The 12,113-nt window shown below is 41.8% G+C and overlaps 1 protein-coding gene across 1 annotated transcript; it reads left to right on the top strand.

The window, feature by feature from the left end:
* Positions 1-2,044: 2,044 nt before the first annotated feature.
* LOC110522136 (serine protease 27) lies at positions 2,045-11,059 on the top strand. Its single transcript, XM_021600269.2, has 6 exons — positions 2,045-2,171; positions 6,257-6,277; positions 6,407-6,569; positions 9,687-9,955; positions 10,143-10,291; positions 10,584-11,059. Exons 1-6 carry the CDS (start codon positions 2,114-2,116, stop codon positions 10,878-10,880), a joined length of 957 nt encoding a protein of 318 aa, XP_021455944.2. The 5' UTR covers positions 2,045-2,113; the 3' UTR covers positions 10,881-11,059.
* The last annotated feature ends 1,054 nt before the right edge of the window (positions 11,060-12,113 follow it).

The following is a 12,113-nucleotide window of genomic DNA, read 5'->3' as shown; positions in this document are numbered from 1 at the left end:
AGGGGTGGAAAAACCTTGGATCATTGTTACTCTAACTTCCGCGACGCATATAAGGCCCTGCCCCGCCCTCCTTTCGGAAAAGCTGACCACGACTCCATTTTGTTGATCCTTGCCTACAGACAGAAACTAAAACAAGAGGCTCCCACGCTGAGGTCTGTCCAACGCTGGGCCGAACAAGCTGACTCCACACTCCAAGACTGCTTCCATCACGTGGACTGGGACATGTTTCGTATTGCGTCAGATAACAATATTGACGAATACGCTGATTCGGTGTGCGAGTTCATTAGAACGTGCGTTGAAGATGGCGTTCCCATAGCAATGATTAAAACATTCCCTAACCAGAAACCGTGGATTGATGGCAGCATTCGCGTGAAACTTAAAGCGCGAACCACTGCTTTTAATCAGGGCAAGGGGACTGGTAACATGACCGAATACAAACAGTGCAGCTATTCCCTCCGCAAGGCTATCAAACAAGCTAAGCGTCAGTACAGAGACAAAGTAGAATCTCAATTCAACGGCTCAGACACAAGAGGCATGTGGCAGGGTCTACAGTCAATCACGAACTACAAGAAGAAATCCAGCCCAGTCACGGACCAGGATGTCCTGCTCCCAGGCAGACTAAATAACTTTTTTGCCCGCTTTGAGGACAATACAGTGCCACTGACACGGCCTGCAACGAAAACATGCGGACTCTCCTTCACTGCAGCCGAGGTGAGTAAGACATTTAAACGTGTTAACCCTCGCAAGGCTGCAGGCCCAGACGGCATCCCCAGCCGCGCCCTCAGAGCATGCGCAGTAGTTTTGGAATTGTTAGTTAGATTACTTGTTGGTTATTACTGCATTGTCGGAACTAGAAGCACAAGCATTTCGCTACACTCGCATTAACATCTGATAACCATGTGTATGTGACAAATAGCATTTGATTTGATTTGATTTGATTTTGGCTGCTCTACCGCTGTTGGTCCACCTCTCCCTACATCAGAGGGCCCAGGCGTTACGATGACCACCTGCGCCCCTCCCTCGGCCTTCTCCCATTTCGGGCAAGCATGTCGCTTATGACCAACATCCCCACACTCAAAACACCGTTGACTAACCGTACTAGCATAAGCCATATACATTCTATTGTCATACTTGATTTTAAACGATAACTCTAAAGTCTGCTCCGGTGAGTCCAAAAACATAAACACCTGTCGCCGAAACGACATTACCTGTTTCAACGCCGGGTGTTTGCAACCCAACGGGACAACCTTAATTGAACTGGCGAACTTCCCAAAGCGCAATAACTCGCGCTCCAATAGCTCATTTGGAATAAAAGGCGGTACATTTGAAATCGTTACCCTTGTTGACGGAGAAAAAAGAGGCGTAACTTGAATAAACATTCCTTTAAGAAGTACACCATGCTCAACCATCCGATCAACTAGACACTCTTCTTTAAGAAATACCACCACCACTTTATTCATCCGGGATGCATAAGCAACATTCTCATAGCCTACCTTCTCTCCTACAGCGACCAGAAACTCCTCCACCGTGACAGTAGCTTCAGTAACACACCTAAAGCCCTGCGGAAGTGACAGGGACGGCATCCCCATTCGGGCTGCCATCCCCGCCAAAATCAGGGTAATTTCAATACGACAAACTAAATACTTAATTCTACCACAACAAAAATAATAACCTTAATCGTGCACAGAAGAAAACCAAAAAAATGCCACCAAGAAATAGCAAACTGAAAGAAAGTTGTGAGTATCTAACTCTCCACAACACACTCACTCCTTCACTCAAACAATTCCCAGCATGCACCAATCACTCCCAGCATGCAGAGAGAGAGAGAGAGAGAGAGAGAGAGGGCCAATGACATGTGTCATGAGGCATGTGTCACACCCTGACTCAACAATTCAAGCTATTACCTACCTATGTACATACCACAGGAGGCTGCTGAGGGTAGGACGGCTCATAATGTCAGAAATGGCGCTAATGGAATGGGTCAGTGTGGTGAGCCATTACCACAAGCCCATCCTCCTCAATTAAGGTGCCACCAACCTCCTGTGGTACATACCTCCTCCAACCAAAGGTATTTTAAATACAGGACACACACAAAGCCGTAGCAGCTAATAGGATGGAGTCGGGGTGGGTATTGTGTGCTGTTGTATTTGCGTTGACCTGCATGGGAAAAGGTAATAGAGAATTATTATTATTATTATTATAGACTAGCAGTCCACTTTGAGTTACTTTAATACATTTAGAGAAAACTCAACAAGTTCACACTTTACTATGAAGTACTGTACTTTTCCAAGTAAATTATTTTACTGTTTGACTAGATTCCTATATAGACATTGGGTTATATTGGGTTCTTTCCCAAATGATTAAAGGAAAGTTTAGACTGCATTAAAACGGTGAATATGTTTGATATCACTGGTTTTACAGTACATTACAGGAATATATTATATTTTGGACTGTGTGTATATTTGCTTTGTAATGATTACTGCCTCATTTTGAGAGAGACCCCCCCCCCCCCCCCCCCACAAAAAGTTGAGTATTTAGGAAGTTGAAATTATCTATGAAAAGTAATTGAAATTATACGTCTTTTGAAATGATGTAATCATTCTTATACTGAATCTTTCAGTGTAATGCAAGTCTTGCACATGACACCACTTTAATCGATAATTAATATGATAGCCAAAACATTCTCCACAGCACTGTCCCAAGTGATATTACTGTTTAACAAAAAACAAAGTGGTTTCCACACTGACTAAATCAAAGATTCTCACTCAAACTACCGTTATATCTACTTCTTATTATCAAAAGACAACAATATATATATACTTTAAATTGAACCTTTATTAACTAGGCAAGTCAGTTAAGAAGAAATTCTTATTTACAATGACGGCCTACACCGGCCAAACCCGGACGAGCTGGGCCAATATTGCACCGCCCTATGGGACTCCCAATCACGGCCGGTTGTGATACAGCCTGGATCAACAATAGACTAGTCTAACCAGACCACATTCCTATTGTTCACTGTTGAGTTTCACTCACTTGACACAGTGATACTACTGTTTAGATGTTTATTCATCACATGCGCCGAATACAAAAGATGTAGACCTTTCAGTGAAATGCTTACTTACAAGCCCTTAACCAACAATGCAGTTTTATGAAAATCCATAAAAAAGTAAGAGATAAGAATAACAAATAATTGAAGAGCAGCAGTAAATAACAATAGCGGGGCTATATATAGGGGGTACCGGTACAGAGTCAATGGGTCAATGTGCTTTTGGAACTGCTGTCGTGGTAATTGAGGTAATTGTGTACATCTAGGTAGAGTTATTAAAGTGACTATGCGTAGATAATAACAGAGAGTAGCAGCAGCGTGGGGGAGGGGGTAATGCAAATAGTCTGGGTAGCCATTTGATTAGCTGTTCATGAGTCTTATGGCTTGGGGGTAGAAGCTGTTTAGAAGCCTCTTGGACCTAGACTTGGTGCTCCGGTACCGCTTTCCGTGTGTAGCAGAGAGAACAGTCTATGACTAGGGTGGCTGGAGTCTTTGACAATGTTTAGGGCCTTCCTCTGACACTGCCTGGTATAGACGTCCTGGATGCCAGGAAGCTTGGCCCCGGTGATGTACTGGGCCGTACGCACTACCCTCTGTAGTGCCTTGTGGTCGGAGGCCATACAGATGTCATACTAGGCAGTGATGCAACCAGTCAGGATGCTCTCGATGGTGCAGCTGTAAAAGATTTTCAGGATCTGAGGACCCATGCCAAATCTATTCAGTCTCCTGAGGGGGAATAGGTTTTGTCGGGCCCTCTTCACGACTGTCTTGGTGTGCTTGGACCATGTTAGTTTGTTGGTGATGTGGACGCCAGGTTGGCGTCTTGGTGGACGCCAACCTGCTCCACTACAGCCCCGTCGATGAGAATGGGGGAATACTCGGTCCTCCTTTTCCTGTAGTCCACAATAATCTCCTTTGTCTTGAGAAAAAAAGAATGAGGCTAAGAATATAACAATGAATGTTCCAAACATTATATTCTGGAAATACCAGTAGTTTGTTTGTGTATGGTATTTCCGCCCTTAGAAGGACATCCACTGAGCGGCACTGAATGGTGTATAAACAAAAGGGTTGATATGACAAAAACCCTACCAGCATTGAGTTACCACAAGTTTCACCTAGAGAGCCAATATTCTTGCCTAGTGGGTTGTTTCTGTGACATATATATGTAGTGTATGCACAGAGCCTTCGGAAAGTATTCAGACACGTTGAATTCTTCCACATTTTGTTAAGTTACAGCTTTATTCTTAAATGGATTCAATACTTTTTCCCCTTCGAGCATACTACACACAATACACTATAATGGCAAAGCGAAAACAGGTTTTTAGACATTCTTGCTAATTTATACAAAATAAAAATAAACAGAAATACCTTATTTACATAAGTAAATACAGTTGAAGTCAGAAGTTTACATACACTTCGTTTGGAGTCATTAAAACTCGCTTTTCAACCACTCCACAAAATTATTATGAACAAACTATAGTTTTGCCAAGTCGGTTAGGACATCTACTTTGTGCATGACACAAGTAATTTTTCCAGCAACTGTTTACAGACAGATTATTTCACTTATAATTCAGTGTATCACAATTCCAGTGGGTCAGAAGTTTACATACACAAAGTTGACTGTGCCTTTTAAACAGCTTGGAAAATTCCAGAAAATGATGTCATCGCTCTAGATGCTTCTGATAGGCTAATTGACACCATTTGAGTCAATTGGAGGTATACCTGTGGATGTATTTCAAGGCCTACCTTCAAACTCAGTGCCTCTTTGCTTGATATCATGAGAAAATCAAAAGAAATCAGCCAAGACCTCAGAAAAAAAATTGTAGACCTCCACAAGTCTGGTTCATCCTTAGGAGTAATTTCCAAACGCCTGAAGGTACCACATTCATCTGTACAAACAATAGTACGCAAGTATAAACACCATGGGACCACGCAGCCGTTGTACCGCTCAGGAAGGAGATGCGTTCTGTCTCCTAGAGCTGAATGTACTTTGGTGCAAAAAGTGTGAATCAATCCCAGAACAACAGCAAAGGACCTTGTGAAGATGCTGGAGGAAACGGGTACAAAAGTATATTTTTCAACAGTAAGTCCTATATCGACAACTTGAAAGGCCGCTAAGCAAGGAAGAAGCCACTGCTCCAAAACTGCCATAAAAAAGCCAGACTACTGTTTGCAACTGCACATGGGGACAAAGATCGTACATTTTGGAGAAATGTTCTCTAGCCTGATTAAACAAAAATAGAACTGTTTGGCCATAATGACCATTGTTATGTTTGGAGGGAAAGGGGGAGGCTTGCAAGCCGAAGAACACGATCCCAACTGTGAAGCACGGGGGTGGCAGCCTCATGATGTGGGGGTGCTTTGCTGCAGGATGGACTGGTGCACTTCACAAAATAGATGGCATCATGAGTATGGAAAATGATGTGGATATATTGAAGCAACATCTCAAGACATCAGTTAGGAAGTTAAAGCTTGGTCACAAATGAGTCTTTGTGTGCCTTTCCAATTCACGTCCAATCAATTAAGTTTACCATGCGTGGACTCAAATCAAGTTATAAAAACATCTCAAGGATGATCAATGGAAACAGCATGCACCTGATCTCCATTTCGAGGCTCCTAGCAAAGAGTCTGAATACTTATGTAAATAAGGTATTTCTGTTTTTTTATTTTTAATAATTCTGCAAAAATGTCTAAAAACCTGTTTCCATTTTGTCATAATGGGGTATTGTGTGTAGATTGATAAGGAAACTTTATTATTTAATCCATATTAGAATAAAGCTGTAACGTAACAAAATGTGGAAAATGTCAAGGGGTCTAAAAACGTTCCTAATGCACTGGCTATCATTTTGTAGGGCTTCATTCTATTTTGATAGAGCCACAAACTGTAAGATTTCCAGCTACTTAAAGGGATAGTTCAGCGATTTTACATATTTAGATACTTGTTTCCTCCCCCATTTAGCATATCTCTTTAAGCCAAAGGTATTCAAACTTTTTTCAGCATCCTTAGAATCGATACATTTAGAGTTATTTTCACATCAACAAAAAACTTTAAATTCATAAAATGTTCATCTCTTATCAAAATTAAGATAATCAATAAATACATTTACTCAATACATTTTATTTTTCAAATTATACTTATATTTTTACTTTAAAAAAACCTGGTAACTGTAAACCCCTTTTAATAACACCAATCCACTCTCTCTCCACCAGGTGGCCATTCACAGGCAAATGGTAAGTTATTATTGCATGCAACTGCAGTGCTTCATATCGGCTAGGGTATCTTCCTCAATGCTCTTTTTATACTGTGAGGGATTTGTGTTTTCAATCATGAGCTGTCTCTCCTCTTTTTGTCTTCTCCAGTGTGTGGCATTGCTTCTCTCAACACAAAGATTGTCGGGGGTCAGGATGCAGCTGCAGGGAGCTGGCCATGGCAGGCCAGTCTGCACCGCTCCAACCGCCATTTTTGTGGAGGCTCCCTTATCAACAAAGAGTGGGTGCTGACTGCCGCTCACTGCTTCCCCAGGTAGAAAGACATAACCTTACCCGTCCCCCAACCCATATATTGTCATGGTGATATTGTAATATCTATATGCTGTCTTTGTCTATGTACTGAATGATCTATTTTAATCATGTATTAATCACTTAATTCAGAGAACTAATTCAAAGTATAATGTCTTTGGGTATTTTTTTTTTAATAATTAAATTTAACATGATAAATGTACATGTAACTGCCAAAATACAGGACATGTCAAAATACAGTGCCTTGCGAAAGTATTCGGCCCCCTTGAACTTTGCGACCTTTTGCCACATTTCAGGCTTCAAACATAAAGATATAAAACTGTATTTTTTTGTGAAGAATCAACAACAAGTGGGACACAATCATGAAGTGGAACGACATTTATTGGATATTTCAAACTTTTTTAACAAATCAAAAACTGAAAAATTGGGTGTGCAAAATTATTCAGCCCCTTTACTTTTAGTGCAGCAAACTCTCTCCAGAAGTTCAGTGAGGATCTCTGAATGATCCAATGTTGACCTAAATGACTAATGATGATAAATACAATCCACCTGTGTGTAATCAAGTCTCCGTATAAATGCACCTGCACTGTGATAGTCTCAGAGGTCCGTTAAAAGCGCAGAGTGCATCATGAAGAACAAGGAACACACCAGGCAGGTCCGAGATACTGTTGTGAAGAATTTTAAAGCCGGATTTGGATACAAAAAGATTTCCCAAGCTTTAAACATCCCAAGGAGCACTGTGCAAGCGATAATATTGAAATGGAAGGAGTATCAGACCACTGCAAATCTACCAAGACCTGGCCGTCCCTCTAAACTTTCAGCTCATACAAGGAGAAGACTGATCAGAAATGCAGCCAAGAGGCCCATGATCACTCTGGATGAACTGCAGAGATCTACAGCTGAGGTGGGAGACTCTGTCCATAGGACAACAATCAGTCGTATATTGCACAAATCTGGCCTTTATGGAAGAGTGGCAAGAAGAAAGCAATTTCTTAAAGATATCCATAAAAAGTGTAGTTTAAAGTTTGCCACAAGCCACCTGGGAGACACACCAAACATGTGGAAGAAGGTGCTCTGGTCAGATGAAACCAAAATCGAACTTTTTGGCAACAATGCAAAACGTTATGTTTGGCGTAAAAGCAACACAGCTCATCACCCTGAACACACTGTCAAACATGGTGGTGGCAGCATCATGGTTTGGGCCTGCTTTTCTTCAGCAGGGACAGGGAAGATGGTTAAAATTGATGGGAAGATGGATGGAGCCAAATACAGGACCATTCTGGAGGAAAACCTGATGGAGTCTGCAAAAGACCTGAGACTGGGACGGAGATTTGTCTTCCAACAAGACAATGATCCAAAACATAAAGCAAAATCTACAATGGAATGGTTCAAAAATAAACATATCCAGGTGTTAGAATGGCCAAGTCAAAGTCCAGACCTGAATCCAATCGAGAATCTGTGGAAAGAACTGAAAACTGCTGTTCACAAATGCTCTCCATCCAACCTCACTGAGCTCGAGCTCTTTTGCAAGGAGGAATGGGAAAAAATGTCAGTCTCTCGATGTGCAAAACTGATAGAGACATACCCCAAGCGACTTACAGCTGTAATCGCAGCAAAAGGTGGCGCTACAAAGTATTAACTTAAAGGGGCTGAATAATTTTGCACGCCCAATTTTTCAGTTTTTGATTTGTTAAAAAAGTTTGAAATATCCAATAAATGTCGTTCCACTTCATGATTGTGTCCCACTTGTTGTTGATTCTTCACAAAAAAATACAGTTTTATATCTTTATGTTTGAAGCCTGAAATGTGGCAAAAGGTCGCAAAGTTCAAGGGGGCCGAATACTTTCGCAAGGCACTGTATAAAGTGTCTTAATAGGGTGTTGGGACACCACGAGCCACCAGAACAGCTTCAATGTGCCTTGGCATAGATTCTACAAGTGTCTGGAACTCTTTTGGAGGGATGTGACACAATTCTTCAATGAGAAATTCCATCATTTGGAGTTTGTGGTGGAAAACTAATCTCCAATAAGTGTTCAATTGGGTTGATATCTGGTGGCTGAGACACACACAGACACACAGACACAACTTTTAACCCCCTATGATCCTCTGAGACTCCTCTTCAAAGTCACTTCTAACCACTTCTAACCATGGTAGCCAAAATAATGTGCAACTGGACGTATTTATACATGACCCTGAAGGTTACGGTATGCTTCCCAGTCAAAACAGTTTGTGCATATATTATGACGATGTTTTAGTTCATTTTGGTGTTCGACAGCATACAGGTTTATTCGGCTGTTCAAGCACACCATTTTATTTTTCTTGAGGCAAGCTGAAGTTTGGTAGCGGAAGTCTATGCCCCTTCGTCGGTGATTGGACAACAGTAGGCATTCTTCAATGAAGTGTGTGTTGTCATCCAACGACTAGTTTTCATTCACATTTTTTCCTTTGAGAATTACTGCACTAAACATTTTGATGTAAAAATGCGCGACTAAGACCTCCTCGGCCAAAAACTCCAAATTAATTACAGGTTTCTTGATTTATCTTAGATTATTTATCTTGATTCTATTTTGAGGAAGTGTTTATGTTGCCACAGCGTCTCAAGAGGGACAAACCGTAACAGCATTTAAAAAACACAGACCATCACAGAATGTGCGTTTTAAACCATTTCACCTGCGTTTATATTGAACATCATCTGCATTTACAAAATGCAGCAAGATATCTTTTCTGCTTTTTATATTTCATTTTCTGCTTGAAAAATACTAAATCCTGCGTTAATGCGGCCCCTGGTGATGGGATGTTAATTGCTTAATTGACTCAGGAACCAAACCTGTGTGGAAGCACCTGCATTCAATTGACTTTGCAGCCCTCATTTATTCAAGTGTTTCCTTTATTTTGGCAGTTACCTGTATGTGCTTGCTAGTTTGTACTGTACTTGTTTTAAAGCACAGTATTAATGGTTGTCAAATAAGTTGTAGGAGTGGTAATGACTCCAGTGAGGTGACATTGTCTCTCTAAAATACATCCCTGAATTGTATTGTGTAAATGGCATCAGCAAGCACACTAAGTCTAATAATCACATTAGTGACTAACATTAGTTAGTCTCAACTCTCTTCATTCTCAGCACCAGCACGTCCGGCCTGCTTGTCTACCTGGGCCGGCAGAATCAGCAAAGCATCAACTCCAATGAGGTATCCCAAACGGTCTCTCAGATCATCTGCAACCCGAACTACAACAGTGCAACCAGCGACAATGATATATGTTTGCTGAAGCTCTCATCACCTGTCACCTTCACTGACTACATCCAGCCGGTCTGCCTTGCAGCAGAGGACAGCACCTACTACACTGGCACTAATAGCTGGGTCACCGGATGGGGCGATATCAATAGTGATGGTGAGATCTGATGGTCCCGATGCTGACTTTGCATTGACAAGCCATACATACCCTTTATGTACCTGTAAATATATCCGCTTTTTTGCAAGTAAATGTTGTTCCAATACAGTTGCAGCAGAAAAAAAGGATCAGAAATGTATACAACAGAATATCAGCAAAAGTTGATTTCATGGTCTCTCCTCCTCAGTGCCCCTTCCCTCACCCGGGACCCTACAGGAGGTGACTGTGCCGGTAGTGGGGAACAGGAAGTGTAACTGTCTCTATACTGGATTTAGTTCAATCACAAACAACATGATCTGTGCTGGTCTACTGAGTGGAGGAAAGGATTCCTGTCAGGTGAGGGATGCATAGCTGTGTTTCATTCCAAATAGTTGCAGAGCCAAAGCTGCAGTTTGCAGAGCTATTATTCAATGACAAAGAGATGATGAATCAAACTTCTAATTGTAATTTCATTGTTCACTGACCCTGATGATTAACCTGGTTCAGTTGGTAGAGCATGGCACTTGCAACACCAGGGTTGTGGGTTCAATTCCCACAGAGGACCGGTACGAATAAAGTATGCACTCACTACCGTAAGTCGCTCTGGATATGATCATCTGCAAAATTAATAAAATGTATCTGTCTACAGGGAGACTCCGGGGGGCCAATGGTGAGCAAACAGGGTCTGGTCTGGATCCAGTCTGGGGTTGTTAGTTTCGGACAAGGCTGTGCCGTAGCAAATTTCCCAGGAGTGTACACCAGAGTGTCCCAGTACCAGACCTGGATCAACAGCCAGATCAGCACTGACATGCCAGGCTTCGTCACCTTCTCCTCCAGTGGGACTGACTCTGATCTCAATGTCACCTGTAATGCACTGTCCAGTGGGGCCACACTCTTCTCCCTCTCTCTTATTCTCATCTCTCTCGCTCTTCTAATAGATGCTTAACTTTACTCACTGTATGTGATAAGTACTGGAGTAGTATGTTTATACGCTGAACCAAAAGTGATGGTTTTATTTTAATATGAATCTACTAATACTTGTTGATTGTGATTGTTAATGGAATTTGTGTTTAAATGAATGATTTGAGTATTCAACCCTGAAACCATAAAATTGTATGAAATTGATTAGGATCATAATTATTATTATCATAATTATTAATGATGTGTGTAGTTTTAGTCAGTAAAATTCTAATAAATGATGTGTGTAGTTTTAGTCAGAATTAGGGTAAAACAATATCTTTGTACAAAATGTCTTTATAGTATCTTAAACACAGACTGTCTGAGCAAAATTCGGTACCGACCTTGGCAAGGGGCCAGAGAGATTTGGGAGAGGGCAGGGAGTACTTCTTACGGCATCCCTAATCTTGGGGGAGGACAGGGTAGGGAGACGGTATGTGCGTAGGATACCTTCTGTTTGTGTGCAAAAGTATGTGCGTAAGGAGCTAGTATAAAATGAATAGTTTTGTACAACTATTACGCACGCCTCTATGAAGAGGGAACGCAACACCCTGCTTCAACTCAAAGATGAAAGGGGAGCTACTACCTTCGAGATTCTTACAGACTGTACGATAGTACCCTACCATCCCCAGGAATCTGAACAACTGGCGGTGGGTCGTGGGAGCAGGAAAAGCAACAATTGCTTCCACTTTGCCAGATACTGGGCGCACTTGACCTCGTCCCACTTGTTTCCCCAAGTAAGTCACAGTAGCCTTCCCAAACTCACACTTGGCCAAATTGAGGGTTAAAGAAGCATTCTCCAACCACTGAAACACTCTTTTCAAAGTGGAAAGATGATCAGACCAAGTAGACGAATGTATCACCACATCGTCTAGGTAAGCAGTACAATTTGGCACATCTGCAAACACAATGTTAACTAGACGCTGAAAAGTAGCAAGTGCATTACACATGCCAAAGGGCATCACCGTGTATTGTACAAAGTTATCAGGCGTAACAAAAGCCGAGATGTCAGAAGCTCGAGAGGTCAGAGGCACCTGCCAATAAACTTTTAGCAAATCTAACTTACTAACTTAAGCAGCAGAGCCAATTCTATCAATGCGGCAGGGTTAGAGCTTTGGACTAGTGACCGAAAGGTTGCAAGTTCATATCCCCGAGCTGACAAGGTACAAATCTGTCGTTCTGCCCCTGAACAGGCAGGTAACCCACTGTTCCTAGGCCGTCA

Source organism: Oncorhynchus mykiss, chromosome 4 (assembly GCF_013265735.2).
Source record: "Oncorhynchus mykiss isolate Arlee chromosome 4, USDA_OmykA_1.1, whole genome shotgun sequence".
In the NCBI taxonomy this organism is placed as follows: domain Eukaryota; kingdom Metazoa; phylum Chordata; class Actinopteri; order Salmoniformes; family Salmonidae; genus Oncorhynchus; species Oncorhynchus mykiss.
This window is presented reverse-complemented; position numbering and strand designations above follow the sequence as displayed.